The sequence below is a fragment of the Cricetulus griseus genome, chromosome 3, assembly GCF_003668045.3.
Source record: "Cricetulus griseus strain 17A/GY chromosome 3, alternate assembly CriGri-PICRH-1.0, whole genome shotgun sequence".
In the NCBI taxonomy this organism is placed as follows: Eukaryota; Metazoa; Chordata; class Mammalia; order Rodentia; family Cricetidae; genus Cricetulus; species Cricetulus griseus.
This window is the reverse complement of record NC_048596.1, coordinates 121,808,545-121,826,513: the sequence shown is the minus strand read 5'-3', so window position 1 is coordinate 121,826,513 and position 17,969 is coordinate 121,808,545. Positions and strand designations below refer to the sequence as shown.

Below are 17,969 nucleotides of genomic sequence, written 5' to 3'. Positions count from 1 at the left end.
AAATTTTGAGATGTTAGTAACACATTTCACTAAATTTCCTTGGCAGAAGGGTTTAGCAAATCTTGTTGACAAAGTCTTTCAGTCTTTCAGTTGGTGATGTGGGAAGAAAAATCTGCATGTTGGTATCAGACAGATTTGGGCTGTTTCCTTTTTTGCCCTTGGTGTTAAATAATTTATTCTTTGGATCATCAAAATGGCTAAAATGGTGTCCTCTGTGGAGAAGGAGTGAAACATCAAAAATAAAGCACCGTGAAAGTTAGTTTGGCTCTTCTTGTGCGTCAGTATTTAAGAAACCTAAAAGTCTTCCATTCTGCCAGCCCTTTCCTGGAGCCTTCTGGTCATTACTTTGATTCTTTTTGACACATGTATTGTTTCTGCTGCCCTGTGTCACCAGTGGAACAGTGATCTGACGTGTTGGAAAGTGTGGGAGGGCAGATACCTTGTCATCCCTCTTTAATCCTGTGTTAGAGCGGTGTGTGCGTGACTGGCTTTGTGGTGTGTCTCGATGAGTGTATAATTCTACACTATTCTACACATCAGCTTGCCCTCCTATTATGTGACTTTCATCCAGTATGATGGAGCCACATAGAGTTGATATTAAAGCCAGCATTTTAAACTTTTTTCTTAGCAAATCATGAAGCATAAGATGGCTGGTGAGTCACCCAGCTTTTTTATCACAGATGCTGCCAACCCTTATGGATTGCAGAAGTATTAATTTCTTTGTCAATATGACTTTTTTTTACTGTGTGTAATGGCAGAACCACTTCCTAAGTTAGTCAAGGCACATTGACTCATAAGTTTATATGTTCTTCCAATTCTGTGTCCCTGGCAAGTCTGAACGGAATCTGGAAAACCAATTAAAAGGCCAGCAATTTAAAATTAAGTGGACATTTAATACTGAAAAGGTATTCAAGCCTCTTCAGTATTTCTCTTTTAAAAGATTACTTTATTTATTTTACAGCTTTGTGTGGAGTTTTGTGTACTTGGGTGCAGTTGCCCAGAGATGCCACAAGAGGGCATTGGGTCCTCTGGAACTGGAGTTACAGACACTTAAAAGCAGTGGATTTGGGTGTTGAGAAATGAACTCTGGCCTTCTGGGAAGAGCAGCAAGTATTCTTAACCACTGAGCCATTTCTCCAGCCCCTAACCTTTCTTTTTAAACCACAGTTACTATTTGAATATGATGGCTTGAAATGTACTTAACTTGTCTAGTGAAAAGAACTGATATACTTCTGATCTTATTTTTCAGTGATTTTAGTACTTCTAAGTACAAAGTCATTAAATGAAGACAGGCATGGAGGAAAGAGTACTCCAAGTCCTGATAACAGTAACACTGTGGGGAGTTGACTAGAGATGAGTGAGGAAGACCATACAGGCGCTTCATTAAACATGGGGGAGCCTACCTGTGGCATGGAACTGATTGGGGAGGATTTAGTTTCTAGGGATCTAATAATAGAACTCAACACCACCAGTTTATGTTGGTTGCTTTTGGGGTGAGTACTGATCTGTCTACTTATCTCCTCTTCCCTCCCTCTCCTCCTTCCTCTCCCTCCCCCCTCTCTCTGTCTCTGTCTCTGTCTCTCTGTCTCTCTCTCTGTCTCTCTCTGTCTCTCTCTCTCTCTCTCTCTCTCTCTCTCTCTCCACACACACACTCACTCACTCACTCACTCTCACATATACACACATGCATGCACGTACACAGTCCTGATCTCTATCACAAAGCTTGATCTGTAGTAGTTCTCTGAGGATGTTTATTTTGAGAGGTATGTTTAGATTATTCATGATCACAAAAATATCTTTTGTTCTGAGCATTTTACTATTTACTAACCTCTAAGTTTATGCTGTTTGGACTCCAGTTTTATTGTTGGGCTTCTGAAATCTGTTAGAATTCATGGTGGAAGTTTGCCTACTATTCACTGTGTGAATGTTTCAGAACTGCTGATATTGATGTTTAGTAAGTAGATGTCTTAATTTATCTGCTGTGAATAAAAAAGCTTCAGATGAAGTTTTAATGAAGTCACTTTGGTCCTCTCTGACTGTAGTGAGGTCAGATCAGTTTCTGTTGGAGTTTAGAGTATTTGGTGGATGGCCTGCTGTTCTGATGTTCTACTGAAATTACCAAACCAAACTTTTACTGTTTTTTTCAGACTTTTAATTTTAAGAGTATGCTATTCTTTTTTATATTTTTTTAAAACGACTTTTTATATTTTTGAAGTTTTAATACAATTATGTCATTTCTCTCCTCCCCTTTTCTTCCTTCAGCACTTCCTGTGTACCTCTCTTGCTCACTCTAAAATTCATGCCCTCTTTTTCTTTATTTGCTGTTGTGTGTGTATCCCTAAATCTGTAAATACAAACTGCTCGGTTCAGTTCATATAATGTTACTTGTATGGGTATGTTTGTATGCTTTCAGGTCTGACCATTTGATATTGGATAACCAGTCAGTGTGCTCTTCCTCAGTGCACTCTATCCTGGGGAACACTATTTTTTGTGTTCTCAGCATTCTTTAGTTACTTGTCATTCTTTGTCTGGGGTAAGTCCCTTCTAACTTAGTATGTCTGTTGGTGTCATCTGAGTATGCTATTTAATTTCAAAAATATATAATCCTAGAAGCCTATAAAGTTCTTTAACTTCTTTAATATGGTGAAAATTCAGGTACAGAAATGACCTGGCATGCCTTTAATCCCAGCACTCGGGAGGCAGAGGTTGGTGGATCTCTGTGAGTTCAAGATCAGCCTGGTCTACAGAGCAAGTTCCAGGACAGCCTCCAAAGCTACACAGAGAAACCCTCTCTGGGGGGAGGGGGGAAGAAAAAGAAAAAAAAATGACCTGGAAATCTGGCCATTAATTTTAGTTGTTAAAGGTAAACTGTAGTCTCCCTTTTCTGAGGGAAAGGCAGCAAGAAGGAGAGCTTTAGTGGTCCTCAGTTACCTCTTTTCACCAGAAATGTCCTAGTGAGGTTTGGGGGACATCCGCTGTCAAACAGTATTTCATGGGCTTAGGCTGTCATGTGAAAGTTCAACTGTGATGTTACTGTGAAGCTTTTGACTTTATTTTTCAATCTGAAAATTCGCTCCCTTCCAAAAAGACTATAATGTAAATATCTTTGGATTTCCCTCTTCTTAAATCTCTAAGAAAAACTGAGTGTATATCACTCAGTCTTAGGGTTGTACTCACAGTGCCATGGATGACATCTATAACTTTTAATTGGTATTTATATATATTTGACAACTTTGATTCAATTCTCATCTATTTCTTCTTTTTGTTTCAGTGTCCTGGGTCATGAAACTTAGTCCACAGCAAGCTCCATTATATGTGAGTAAATAATGTGATTTATTTGGGTTTTGTGCTTATCAGTGTTTGTTTACTTACTGTAATAGACTTGAAATCTGATGTGGTAGAAATTAGGAAATGAAGTTGTACATCTACATACAGCTTGATTTAGTAAGTTCTCCTTTTTTGGGGTGTGTGTGTGTGTGTGTGTGTGTGTGTGTGTGTGTGTATTGGGGACAGGGTCGAGGCAGGGTTTCCCTGTGGCTTTGGAGGCTGTCCGGCTGGTCTCGAACTCACCTGCCTCTGTCTCCCAAGTGCCGGAATTAAAGGCATACGCCATCAACACCAATCGATTTAGTAAGTTCTAAATGACTACTAATATGTGCATGGAACTGAACCCAGAACAAATAATATTTGACTGTTTGAAGTCACCTAGTTGGTGTGATCGGATGCACATATGAAACATCGCCCTGCAGTGGTGCTGTTCGCTTTTACTTTCTCCTGGAGAACATTTTTGTAAAAACAGGATGGAGATTTTGAGCTGCCCTTTGAGGTACCCTGTGTTACAACTGTGTGATACTGTGGGACAATGCTCAAAATATTACTTATCTTAGGACTTTGGCTAAAGCAGGCGTATTATTTCCCTAAAATAAGGGCATTGTAAGGTGAAATGACTAAATAGGCAAATCCAGGCTGAATAAGGTGAATTCTTGATAGATTTTTCTTTTTTCTTATGGGTGAGGAGACAGCCAGAACTGTGAGTAACCCTGGGGCCTTGTGTTATAGTGTTTTGAGACTGGGACAGCCCTCTGTTACAGGATTGGAGTCACCTTGAAAAACGGGGCCCTTTAGTTGTTTCAGATGTCTCCACAATTTGTTTAGGACAAAGAACAGATGTTGGAACAATGGGAGGTGGTGAATATGTGTTGGCTGAGGGATTGCATGTCTATGGGAAATAATCTGTTGAGACCCTTTGCCATCTAAAAATTGGGTAATTTGTGTTAGTGAGTTGTAAATAGATTATTTGTATGTTTTAAAACAAGTTCCTTGTCAGGTTTGTGATATGCAAAAATTATTGTTCTGTTCATTGCCATTTCACTTTCAAAAAATATTTTTATTCTTGTGTGTGTGAGTGTTTTGCTTACATGTATGTATGTGTGCCACATGCATGACTTGAGCCTTTGTAGATTAGAAGAGGGTGTTGGGTTTGGATCCTCAGGAACTGTGGTTGTGGGTTGCCATGTTAGTGCTGGGAATGGAAACCCCATCCATGGCAAAAACAGCAAGTACTCTTTATTGATAAATCATTTCTCTAGCCATGATATCTACTTTCTTGATGGCATACTTAGAAGTAAAAAAAAAAAAAAAAAAAAAAAAAAAAAAAAACATTAGTTTTGACTGTATCCATTTAATTCTTATTTTATCATTTATGTGTTTGATAACTTATTCACGAATGATTCTTTGCTTATATCAAGTTCACAAGGATTTACTCCAGATTTTCATCTAGGAATTAGCACCCTTTATCTTTTTAAAAAACTAATATTTTTAAATTAATTCTTCGGGAATTTCACATTATACACCCCTATCACCCTCATTTCCCAGCCCTTATATGTCTGCCTCACCCTTGTAACCTTCCCCCTAAAAGGAAAAAAATCAGCTCACTGACCTCATTGGGCACCAACCTGCTTTTCTATCAGCCACAGCCTTCTCTCATTCCCATCAGAGCATCTGAGTCTCCAGTTCCTTGGTGTATTTACCACTCCGCTCCTCCATCTTCCTGCCTCTCCATCACATGTTCATTCATTGTAATGGCATTGTAAGCTTTAATGTGTCACAAAGTATACCTTTTTGCCCAAACAACTTGCAAATGTTCATTGCAATGAGTCATTGGCCTGGTTCAAGGCCTCTGGCTTCTGCTACACCTTCAATACTGGCCCTTGCCAAGACTATCCTCAGATATCCTCCTGTTGCCCAGAGTCATGCAGATTCTTCATCTGTGGTTCCACAGGACTGGCTCCTTCTCGTGCTCCAAGCAGCTTATAGGTGTCATACATGTTGAGGCGGGCCAACTCAAAAGCCCTGGATCTGGGCCTGGGTGGTAGCTGAGTTGATCAGCCTGGCCTCCTACATTTCTGTGCCAGGAGCCGGGCCAGCTCAGCATGGCCTATGGACATCAACATGCGTTCATGCAGCGGCCCAAACCATAGACATCTGCATGGCCTTTGGTGGTAGCAGACGCTATGGACATCAACTCGGCCAGGCCACATCGGGACTATCAACCTACTCATGACCTTTAGCAGCTGCACAGACCTTGAGCCTCATCATGGCCTCAGGTGGCTACACATGCCATTCATATGAACACCTCCCCACCCTGGGAGATCCCCGAGGATATCACCAAGTCATCAGTCAGCACTTACGTCCCATACCCGCATGGGTCTCAGGCTTGTTCATTGTAGTCTGAGGCAGGGATGGCTGACCATAGACACCAGCGTGGCCTCCAGACTGTTGTACACCATCCTATCGACCCTGCTGGGCAATGACAGCATGTTGACCTCAGCCCTCCCTCCCACCACCATCATGTCTACAGTTCTGGTACACACAGATCCATTTTTCTATCTTTTCCACTTCTTCATTATATTTGTTCATCATACTGGCATCTGCCACCCTGTGCCACATGGTTGGGATAGCCTAGGTGTCCCTTCCACTGATGTGGGGCAACAAAAGTCACTCTTACTACTGGTGTAAGTTATTGAGTATATCGGTACTTAAAAGGAACCTACGACAACAGTCTTTATCTTAATCCATAAACTGTGATTCTATTTATACAGCAAGAGAGATTTATCATAACATAGAATTGTGAATGTTGAGATGGGAGATTATCCTGGATTATTTGGATAACCTATTGTAGCCTTAAAAAAAAAAAAAAAAAAAAAAAAAAGACTGGGTGTCTTTGTTTCTTTGTGTAGCCTTGGCTAGCATGGAATTAGATTTGTAGTCCTGGCTGGCCTGAACTCACAGAGATTTTCCTCAGTGCTGGGATTAAAGGTGTGTGACACCACACCTACTTTCAATCGGGTCCTTTACAAAATATTTATTTAATTTTTATGTGTATGAGTTTTTGCTTGCATGTGTGTGCACTGTGTGCATGCTCGATGCCTACTGACGTAAGAAGAGATCAATGCATCTCCTGGAATTGATATTATAGATGGTTATGAGCTCCCATGTGGGTGCTAGGAATTGAACCTGGATCCTCAGCAAGAATAGCAAGTGCTTTTAACTGCTGAATCCAGCCCCATGTTAGGGTTCTGAAAAAGTGAGACAGAGTGAGGAGTCAGAGAAATTTGAAGATGCCTAAGTGTGGAGAAGGGGACATCAGGCAAGGAGGCTAGCCCATAGTAACAGGAAGAAGTGAACACTTTTCTCTGACAGCATCTAGGAAGGAACACAGTCCCTCTGAGTTCAAAGGCCATCTTGATTTAAATAGGGAGTTCTAGGCCAGTTGAGACTACACATAGAGACTATATCTCTGCCCTGTACGTATGTATAAAATTGAGTTTGTGGTTTTGTGAATGATAATTGTGAAAGAGAAAATAGTGGCAAAGAGATGAGGTAAAAATCCTTCTGATCTTACTACCATGGACTGTCCCAGATGTAGAATATTTATAGGATAAATAAATATTTGGGAATTATCTGCTTTGCCCATTTTATCTTAGACATAAGGAGATTGTTGTCTTATTTAGGGTTTCTATTGCTTTGACAAAACACCATGACGAAAAGACAATTTGGGGAGGTAGGGGTTTATTTGGCATACACTTCAATATTACTGTTCATCACTGAAGGAAGTCAAGGCAGGAACTCAAACAGGGCAGCATCCTGGAGGTGGGAGCTGATGCAGAGGCCATGGAAGGGTGCTGCTTACTGGCTTGCTCATCATGGTTTGCTCAGCCCACCTTCCTATAAAACCTTAGACCAGCAGCACCACCCACAATGAACTGCACCATCCCCCATTGATCACTAAATGAGAAAATGTCTTACAGCTGGATCTCAGGAGGCATTTCCTCAGCTGAGGCTCACTCCTTTCTCTCTGATGATTCTAGCTTGTGTCAAGTTGACACACAAAACTACCTAGTACAATTATGTTGACGTTTTCTTTAAATTATGATTTGAGGTCTCCTAGGGTGTCATGAGCAGAGGAAAGAAAACTGCTATGAAAGAAGGAAAACAATTCTGAGAACTTTCATCTCTAAGTAAAGATAAATAGAATGGACTCCACAATCAGTTATTTTACTCATCGAGTAGAGTTTCATACAAAACTATTTGCAATAGTTAAGTTGTGAGCCAGGCACGGTGATTCACACCTGTAATCCCAGCAGTCATGAGGCTGAGGCAGAAGGATCACCATGTGTTTGAGGCCAGTCTGGGTTACAGAGTGAGGCTCTGCCTTAAAATAAGAGTTGCATACCATACAGATGCTTGCATTGTGAAATAACTTAGATGAGGCTGCTGTAATGCATAATTATTTCTTGGAGGAAATGTTCTCAGTAGATATAGAATCGATGAATTAGAACTTTGAAGACCAGTAGCTAAGTGTGTTCATGCTTCCCTCAACATGTTCTTGCATGAGTACAGCTTCACTAGGTGATGTGTGTCTTGCTCCTCCACAAAAGTATTAATTGTTGCCATATGAATTACAAGATGTGTGTGGGGTCTATTGAGTGGAGGTGATTAAAAAGTGGAAATTTTAGGAATATCCTTTTCTGTGTGATGACCTTGATAGTATCGTGAGAGTGAAAATGAGAGACAGTGGTAGGTGCAAGAAAAATTTTAAAAGAACAACAGAACCAAGTGCTTTATTTAAAATGAGAAGTGAAACAGTAATGAATGATTGACAGGTGATTGAGGATTTGGGTGGGATAGCTGATGTCATTTTCAGCATTAGAAGGGAGTAGGAGGTAATGCACTTGTTCTTTAAATATGTATGACACACAGGTTTCCTAAGAGATGGTGGTCTTGGAACTCTAGGACAAAAATTGAAGTGGAGATAGTCTGTATCATTACTAAATATTGGTGTTTTGGACTGTGAGAATAGATATAGGAATGAATGGACCATTGAGGAAGAAGGCCAAGTTGAATAGGAAGAAGAGTTCCAGAAAGCTTTCAGGCATATTCAGTAAGAGATCCATGTATCAGCCAGGCATTGGTGGCACATGCCTTTAGACCCAGCACTGGGGAGGCAGAGGCAGGTGGATCTCTGTGAGTTCGAGACCAGCCTGGTCTACAAGAGCTAGTCCAGGACACCCTCCAAAGCTACAGAGAAACCCTGCCTTGAAAAAACCAAAAAAGAAAAAAAAAAAAAGAGATCCATGTATCTTGTACATCCACAAGATAGCTGTTGGGTCCCAAGGTATCTATGATTGCAGCCCAACATAAAATAATGAATTTGAGGAATTAGATTGCATGGGTTTCAAGCTTGAACTTTGTAGGTGACAACATGTGTAACAATGTCAAAAGTTTAGGCATGCCTGTGAATTAATATTTGAGCCTCTAGCATTTTATTCCTAGAATAATTAATTTCAGTTATGCATCAGAATTAGAAGTGAAAATTGGGCTGGAGCTGGGGAAATTCATTCTATGATTCAGGTGTCTTCTTTGTCCCAGTACTTGTTCCTGATGCTGGAGACTTAGCCATGAACCAAACAGAATGCCCCTTGGCACTTGGATTACAATGAGGAGAGGCAGACAACTGATGAAGATACTTTAAAGAGGAAAAAATGTTTTATGAAAATAGCCCCAGAAAATAAGATGGTGCCTGCCTTGGGGCTCTTTTGGGCTAGATAGCAGAAAAGGCCTCTAAGGGTCTCGACATGGAAACAGGGACTTGAGTGGCCTGGGGGAAACAGGTGATGTGCAGATCTTCAATGGAACCCATGCAGAAGCTCTATGGGAAACTGGCTTCATGACATGGAGGAACAGCAGACAGTGCTTGGACTTAGTGAGCACTCAGGCTGGAAAGGTCCAGTCTCCTGTGGATGAGGTTAGAAATGTAGTGAATAAGGGAAGAGCTAGATTTTGTAGGCTATCACAGACCCTGGGTAATTGCCCTGGACCCATCATCCCTCACAGGGAAGGACAGGATCTGTCTTTATGTGCCCTAAAAGTTAACCCCTGGATAGCTGGGAGTCTCCTAGCATGCTGAGCTCTATACTATGAACACATGCTGGGCTTGGGAAGCCTGGTTGTTAGGTAGTTCAAGCATGTGTGTTTTGGACTACACATTTGAGAAAAAAATAGTTTGTTTTTCGAGTCACTGAGATCAGTGTTGTAGTTGTAAGTAGATACTTTTGAACTGAGGATCTATATTGTAGCATATAAAGTTCTCATTTAACTTAGGACAGGGCAATCAAGATTCTGCTTTTGGAAAAGCTCTTTCATGGCTTAATTACATTGGGAGGATATGATGGTTAATCTCTCTCTCTCTCTCTCTCTCTCTCTCTCTCTCTCTCTCTCTCTCTCTCTCTCTCAAGATTAATATAATTATACCCTTCTTTTCCTTCTCTCTAAGCTCTCCAATATCCCCTGCCCTGCTCTCTTTCAAATTCTTGGTCTCTTTTTCCACTGATTATATGGGTGTTTTTAGGGCCGACTGTCTGGCACTGATTAAGCAGTTGGTGTGCTCTTCCCTGAAGAGGGCCTCTTCTCCCATCCCCAACTTTCTTCAGTTGTCTGTAGTTCTTTATGGTGGTTAGTCTTGATTATTGATGTGACAGGGTTTAGGAGATAAGCCTCTATAAGTATTTGTGAGGTATTTAACTGAGGAGGTAGGGCCCACCCTGAATGTGGGCACTATGATCCCTGTGAGTTGGTCCTAGGCTGAATAAAACGAAAGCATGACCAACATTCATTTCTTTCTGCTTCCTGACTAGACAAAATTGGCCAGCTGCCACATGGTCTTGCAGCCATTATGGACTCTATTTCTTTTTAAACCATGAGCTAAAATAAGTCATTTAAGTTTCTTCTGTCATGTATTTTTCTGAGTAATAGAAGAGTTAATAACTAAAACAAAAAAAGGAAAAACATTTCCAAAGTTTGCTCTTAGTCCATTTGTGAACCTAAATGTTTGATACAATGGTTTTAGTATAGTGATTTCACTATCTTATTTCTTTGAATACCACTGATACGAAACACTGATTTGTGCCACTGGTAATTTTTCTAGATTAACACCCCCCCCCTTTTTTTTTTTTTTTTTTAAAAAAAAGACAACATTAAAGCATATACAGGCAGTACTTTACAGTTTAAAAGGCATGCCATACTTATGTCATTTAGTTCTCACAGTGCAGTTGTGATGGTAGAAAAACATAATTCAACATGGTTCATTTAGTACATGGGCAGGGTGGGGCTTTTCCTAGAAACTGATTCAAGTCCATTTTCTTTCTTCTATATACCAAGTGGTTGTGATGCCCCACAGCTGTTCCATCAACTGTGAAAATCTTACAACACTTGCATAAACAAAGTTCTTTTGTCTTTTAGCTAACTCAAGTTTTAAAAATTAATTATTTCACTTGAAATAATTTTAAACTTATCAAGTTGCAGTTATGTTAACCTCTGTTCATCACTTTAGTGTCCTGGAACTCTCTTTGAAGACCAAGCTAGCCTCAAACTCACAGGGATCCACCTGCCTCTGCCTCCCAAGTACTGGGATTAAAGTCGTATGCCACCACTGCCTGGCTTTTAGAAGCCAATTTTTTACATGTTGGAAAAAGGCGGAAAGGGTCTTCGTTGCCTCTTAGACCCAAAGTAAAAGGAAACAGTAGGTATAGGTGTCAAGAATTAGGAGACCTGGAATGAATTCCTTAGTTTATATATGGGGTAGTGGTAGAGAATGATTAATGTGAATACATCTTTCTACTTTACACCAAGTTTAGTTCTTTGTAGTTAGCTCTGTATGTGGGGAATGGCTTTGTGAGAAAGTCTAAGCCTGGGTAGTAATTTGATGAGCCATAGGAATTCTTGTATTTTAGGGACTATTTAGTTGCATCTTCCAGAAGAGTGAGCAAATAGAGCAATAAAGAGACTGAAGGAATTGCCTATAGTCTTTCATTGGAAAAAGCTGATCAGGTGGCAGAATCTTTAGGTAATTAGCTTGGTCAGTGAGAAAGGGGACAGGACTTGGGCTGATTTGATTTTAAGACTACATGCAAAAGAGAAGTTGTAGGATAAGAATTAGAATAAATGAACTAAGAAATGTATCGAATGGAAGACTGAAGGAGAGGATTATTTCAGTAGAGCATTGATGGAGCAAACAGGTAAGGGGTAGGACATCTTCATGAACTGTAGAAACATGAAGTAGGTCGCCATCTTTATTTGAAATAAGTGGGAGAACTAATCTAAATAAATCATATTTTGTAACTTTTGACATAGTTGAATAGCCATCTCAGTGATCAGCCAAACACTTCATCATTATACTTAGAACATCCTTAAAAGGGTGATGCGTTTTTAGCCCTGAGCTAGTAAGGTCAAGGCACTAGAACATGAAGGTATTTCTCAGAATTCAGCTTCTGCATTTCTGGATACCTTTTTGTATTAAATTAGAACAATGTTCTTTACTGGTTTGTGAAGTTTTCCAGTGGGCTTTGAGTGTTCTGTGGTTAATGCTATTTTTAGCTGTAACTCTAGAGGAGACTGCTATGCCAAACACTCTCTCAGATGGTTTATATTGGATGTTGGCAATTTGATAAAATGACCAGAAGAACACTTTTAAGGAGGCAAAAGTAGGTGTATTTCTCATATTCTTCTGTTGCAGATTGCCTTTTTATAGCTCTAAGGCTGTTTGTTTACTTTTTGGCTATGGGGCCAGGGGGAGAGTTTCCATCAAGTACGTCTACTCTTTAAGGAAACACAAAGGCACTCCTCCAACAAAGTAAATAACTTTAAAAGTTCCTTAGAATATTTAATTTGATGATATAGTCACACATGAGAGATAAATTCTTTTCCAAGACAGATTACAAGGTAATACATGGGTTAATAATCATTGTCTTCACTATGCTTGGGATAAGACTGCTGTTTATTAGATTTTCAAGAGCCATTTCAATTGCAAAACAAATGTCCAGAACCTCAACTAATATGGTCTATTATGTTGTCCTTTCTCCTTTTCTCCTGGTACCAATACTTTTACATGTAATAGCTTCTGATATGAGACAAAAAACATCCTAATAATTGACAAATACCATATTTTTTTTAAATGCCAGTACTAGCTGCCTTTCCTTATTTAAGTTGTGCAAAACAAAACCATATCTAGTGATTTTAGCTGCTTGTATTAGACTAATCCACAGCCATTATGATCTGTTTTTTTTTTCAAAGAAAAGAAAAACTATTTCAATTGACATCTTCAATAGGGAAAGGTACTATGGCTTGCAGTTAATATGGATTGCTTAATGTGCTTTTCACAATAATAGGGTTTTGGTTAATATTTCCACTTTGTATCTTGGCAAGTGTGAGTTTAAAAAGGTTCTTCAAGTGTCCCAGTGGACTTGTGTTCAGATCAAGATAGGCCCAGAACCTATGTGCAGAAGGGAACTCAGAAAAGCTGATCCATTCTGCATCTGGATGTTGACCAAGAATGACTTAGGGCTACCACATTGCATTTTCCCCCCTCCACTTTGGACTTGTTTCTAGCCTCCTAGCGATTTGCACTTTGGTTATGAGATTGATGTACTTGTTCATGATCATTATAACAGATCTCAGTCCAAATGCCATTAGAATCATCATCTGATAGCACTAATGTTGGTACTGTGTGGAGAGAGAGAAACCTATAAAAAAAAATTGTGACCACTTTCAAAAATATTCCTAAATGTAGTTTGCATAAGTCAAAATTGGGAAGAACCAAAGAACGTAGGGTACCTGTACTTAAATGTTCTCAGTTTCCCCAGTAGGAAAGATCAATTTATTACAGTTTGTTAGTGGACATCCTCACCTCCCTCAACCCCCCACCGCTACCCCCACCCCCTACACACACGTGCTCCCGTTCCTGGGAAATGTGTTTCTACAGCAGGAAATGAAACAATCTTTGACTCACTTTACAGTTAGGTTATATTTTGTTCCTACCATGGGCCTTACCAGCATTTTGACCTCTTAAGTGCATTATCTATCTTAACAATACTTTTCTGATAGGTCTGCTTCAACATTTCATTGACTGGTGGCTCTATCCAGCCAGATCTGAGAATTATATTTAAATAGCAGCACTTTTTGACTAATGTCAGAATATATAAGGAAATCATCTGTTGCCCCACAGTATGGTTTTACAGAGAAAAATCTTGTTTCCATCTGTTGGACTTTTTAATCAGTTTGTAGTAGTTTGAGCTTTACATTTTAAGTGGCATTGTTAGAACTAACAAGGGTGGTTTTCACTGACTATTTAAAGGATACATTTTATAATAGCTTTATGTTTCCTAAGCTTTCAAATAACTCTGAGGGAAGTTAAATTTTCCATTTAGTACTTGAAGAGGAATCTTGCTGGCCAGTGAAGATTGAAATACAATGTTCTGTATGCTTAATTCATTCAAAAAAAAAAAATAGGTATTATGAAGTTCTTGCTACCTGAATGGGAGCTCTAGTTATAGAAGACTGGATGTGTTGTACTCATAGTAAAGCTCAGATTGACAGCAGGAGGAGATGCTGGCAGAACTGATGGGAGCCTCAGAAAGGATAGCTTTAGAACACCCCACTCCCAACATGTAGAATGCTGGGCTTGGAGCCTAAAAACCAGAATTCTGTAATCCTGGTGCCCACTAAAGTTGAACCAAACAGACAAAACAGTTTTAAAAGCCGTTGGTGAATTAAAATGGAACAGTTTGGGTAGATTTATGTCTTCCAACATTGATGATATAGCAACTCATCAAAGAGAAACAGGAAATTGTCATGTAGGTTGCTATTTCAAAAGGACAAGTACTTAGCTTCTCTGTAAGCCCAGCTTTCTGGGTACATTGTTAATAAATTTTGAAGCCCCTGTTAAGATTTGTATTATTGAATGTAGCAGCAGTTATGTTACCAGTAAATGGTGATTTTCAGAGGATCACTCTGTTACTAGAGCTAGTAATACTTCATACTATGTTTCACAGTACTTTCTATGTCATTTTGAATTTTCACAGGTTCTTTGTGTGGACATGGATAATTAAGGCCACATCTGCTTTGTAGTGGAAGCAGTATAGGTCATGATGCAAATAGAACTGATAAGATCCCACAGGTTTTTTGAATTTGCCCGAGGACTGCCTATCGAAACTACAGCAGTCTTTTGACTTCAACAATTGGCAGTTTAAAGATCCCTAGCTATGGGTGGTGCTATGCTGGGTTGGTGGAATGCTCCGTAATAAATGAGTTCCAAATATATTGTTACTTGCTTTGAAATACCACCCCCCCCCCCACAACACACAACCACCACCACTGAACCGTTTAGCTTTCAGGATTTGTTTCTGGCATTTGTTTGTATGGTACCCTGCCTTACCCTTTGCCCTGCTGTGGAACCCATCATGCCTCTCTTGTGTCTCCACTGTGCTTCACAGACCACTTAACACTTCTAACACTTTAGATGCATTTTTGTGGATGTGTTTTCCCCATTTACTCGGTTGCACATTCCTTAAGAGTTGAGGGCAGCACTTGAAATTTGTTTCTATTGCCTTCTTCAGTTTTACTTGTGCTTCTATATCTCAGTGCCTTTCGAATAGGCATGGTAGTTTTGGTTAAATGTTCTCAAGTAGAATTCCAAGTCATCCTCAGGAAAGAGCTTTGCCCCATGTGTGAATAAATAATTGATCATCTGAAGAAAAGGTTAGGATTTATGTCCTCAAAAGGAAGATCAGTTAAGATATGAAACTGCACAGGAGAACTTTGTGATCTGGAGCAAGTGACAGAGTGTTATTTTGTTTTGATCTCTTTGGTGGGGTCCTTAGTGAGAACTCGGGACTGACAGTGCTTAACTGGCGCTTTAGCTAAACTTCTGTCCTGTATCTCTGTTATTTACTTGGAACTTTCTGTGTGTGCTTTCTTAGTAATCTTGTTCTACTTCTCTGACAAAGCAATGAATTAGGAGTTTTCTTATTTTATGGAAGGAGAAATTGGGCTAAGATTTATATTTTAAAGTTACCAGTCTTTGATTGAAGATTCAAGTTTTTCATTGCTTCTTTGAGACTTGCTTTGTCACTTGAGATGAGACTATTAATATTCTGTTTTTTAATTAAAGTTTTTATCAATGTGTTTGTTTGACTATATGTCAATTGAATACAGGTATCTGAAAAAGCCAGAAGAGGGCATCAGCTTCCTTAGACCTTGAGTTACAGGCAGATGTGAGCCACCCAAGTGTCCAGCATGGATGCTAGGAGCTACACTCAAGTCCTCTGTAAGAACAGTGAGTGGTCTTAACCTCTGTTAAGCCAGCTCTTTAGTTTCCTTGTCCTTGCTCTTAAAAATTATTTATTTATGTATTCATTCATTCATTCATTCATTCATCTGTTTAATTTGTGTATATAGGGACGTAAGTGCCACAGCATGTCCATGGAGGTCAGAGGCAACTTGTAGGGTCAGTTCTCTCCCTTAATATGTGGGCTGGTGGGATCCAGCTCAGGTCTGCAGGCTTGGGAGAAAACACCCTTACTTGCTGACCCATCTCCCTGGCTCTGTTTCTCCTTTTTAAACCAAGAAAAAGCTGTTGGCTCTTGTATATCCTTGGAGCCCTCCACAAAACTCTGTTTGGATTAACTGCTGACCCCATGTGATATACAGAGCATCTGGCAGCTGGGGTGGAATTCTCAGCTGTCTCTTTTTGTTTTGTCCACAGAAGGAAATGTGAGTTTTATCTTACGGTACATTCCTTTTTTGGTTCATGGGATCCTCCAATCTGGTTGTGGGCTCATTTCCTACCTTTGTTTTGTTGTTATCTTGCATTTGTTTGGAGATCAGGAATGAACTTAACCTACTCTTAATGAAGGTAGAATTATGAGGTACCTCTGGCATTCCAAAATTCTACTTTGAGGTTTTGCTGACATTGTCTAGTTCATTCTTGTTGTATGAAGTGAATCCAGGCAGCAGATCCTAAGACGTTAGCTCTGCAGTTACTTATCTTTTCTGCATGAAGCCTGCTTTCCAGTTCTCAGTGACATTTATTATTCTTCCCACATGTAAGGGTATGATTTATACATTGTCTGCATATTACTCAGAATTAAAAATGTTTTTACTTCTTGGTTAGAAGAGAAAGGATGTTTGAAGACATGATACACTGAGGCTCCACCATAGTTTTTCTGCTTAGTATAGAGTTGGGAATGCTGATTTTTTTTTTCCAGTTGTAATGTATTTGTGTATTTGCATGTGAGCATGCAGGAGGGAGTGGCCGAGAAGAATATTGTATTGCAGTAGTAATCATATGCACCTCTGATTATTTAGCATCTGCAAGTACTTACATGGTGTGCTGTGCTTCTTTATTTTTTTGTGTAATCCTAATAACTTCATGAGATGACTGCTCTCCTTAAAGAAGAGACAGTGTCAGAACACCTGTGTCACTTGGTGGACCGTGAAGCTAGCAAGGAGTAGAGTTAGAACTCAAATCTGGTCTCCCATCACCCCCAGGAAGTTAGCAATTCATTGCTGTTCTTACATTGTTAACCACCTGACCAGATTTTTGGAAACTTCTGTGCTTTCTAGTGTGTGGGAGGGGGTAGCTTAGAAGCTTGCTGAACTAGCTTCATTGATGACTTTGGAGGTGAAGCAAGACAATCAAAGACAATAAATAACCTAGGATGCTATTAGGTAGCTGAGAGCTGGGTGAGTACAGCAGCCAAGCCAGTCAACTCTTTTCAGTCAGCGTCAGAGTGAGTGACAAGAGTGCTTAAGTATCCTGGTCCCAGGGCGGGGAAGACAGAGAGGGGTCAAGAGTTAAGAAAGGCTGGTAGCTTTCAGCTCTTTCCTTGAAATTCCAAATGAAAATAATTTAAAAAACAAACAACCCAATGATGTTTCCTGCATTTTAAGCAAATATCTGATCCTGTTTCAGAAGGAAGAATGTCTGAATGTTGACTTAATTATTTGAGCAGTTCCATATGGTTATGAAAAAGTCCTGAGAGATGGAGAAGTTGCTTAAAAAAAAAAAAAAAAAAAAAAAAAAAAAGCCCACCAGAAAATCTGAGTCCAGCACCCTCCAAATAGTTTAGCAGTACTCATTTAACAGCAACAGACCGAGAAGTGAGCCGCATACAGCAACAGAAAGAACTTGGAAGAACTTTAAGAATTCCATTCTCTTAAGAGACACCTCTTACTATATGACTTACATACATTAAATGTTTTCCAAGCATTTGTATTTTGTTTCCATTTCATCTTAAATCTCAAAATTCTTATGTTTGGGGGAAGAAATAGCTCTTTCACAGAGAAAGAAACAGATTTATTGGGCGCCATCTGCTGGTTTTGTCTCAGTAGAACAAAGATGTGAAGCCTACAAATCTATGCATTTGCTTCTGTCTTGGAAGACAGTAGTATTGTTTAAACTGACTTCTGTTAACATTGAAGAGTGGGATACCTTTAACTGAAATATTCATGAACATGTTAAAAGAAGATTGATGAGTGGATTTAATTGGGCATTGTCATTATCTGTCAAAAGAGATACGTCAAAGAAAATTGTATGATTTTCTACCAGTGAAATCAACCCTAGTTGGTATGAA

General features: G+C 39.5%; 1 protein-coding gene across 9 annotated transcripts in view; it reads left to right on the top strand.

The window, feature by feature from the left end:
- Akap13 (A-kinase anchoring protein 13) overlaps nt 1-17,969 on the top strand; it is a 285,104-nt gene that overhangs the window by 67,865 nt on the left and 199,270 nt on the right. For 7 of the 9 annotated variants that reach the window (XM_027408164.2, XM_027408163.2, XM_027408161.2 and 4 more), the window contains exon 1: nt 15,550-15,670. In XM_027408164.2, the coding sequence (XP_027263965.1) occupies nt 15,635-15,670 (36 nt within the window). In that variant the 5' untranslated portion in view covers nt 15,550-15,634. Of the gene's footprint in view, nt 1-3,271; nt 3,316-15,549; nt 15,671-17,969 lie in introns of those variants that run through there. The other 2 variants (XM_027408158.2, XM_027408162.2) reach the window with 2 other exon arrangements.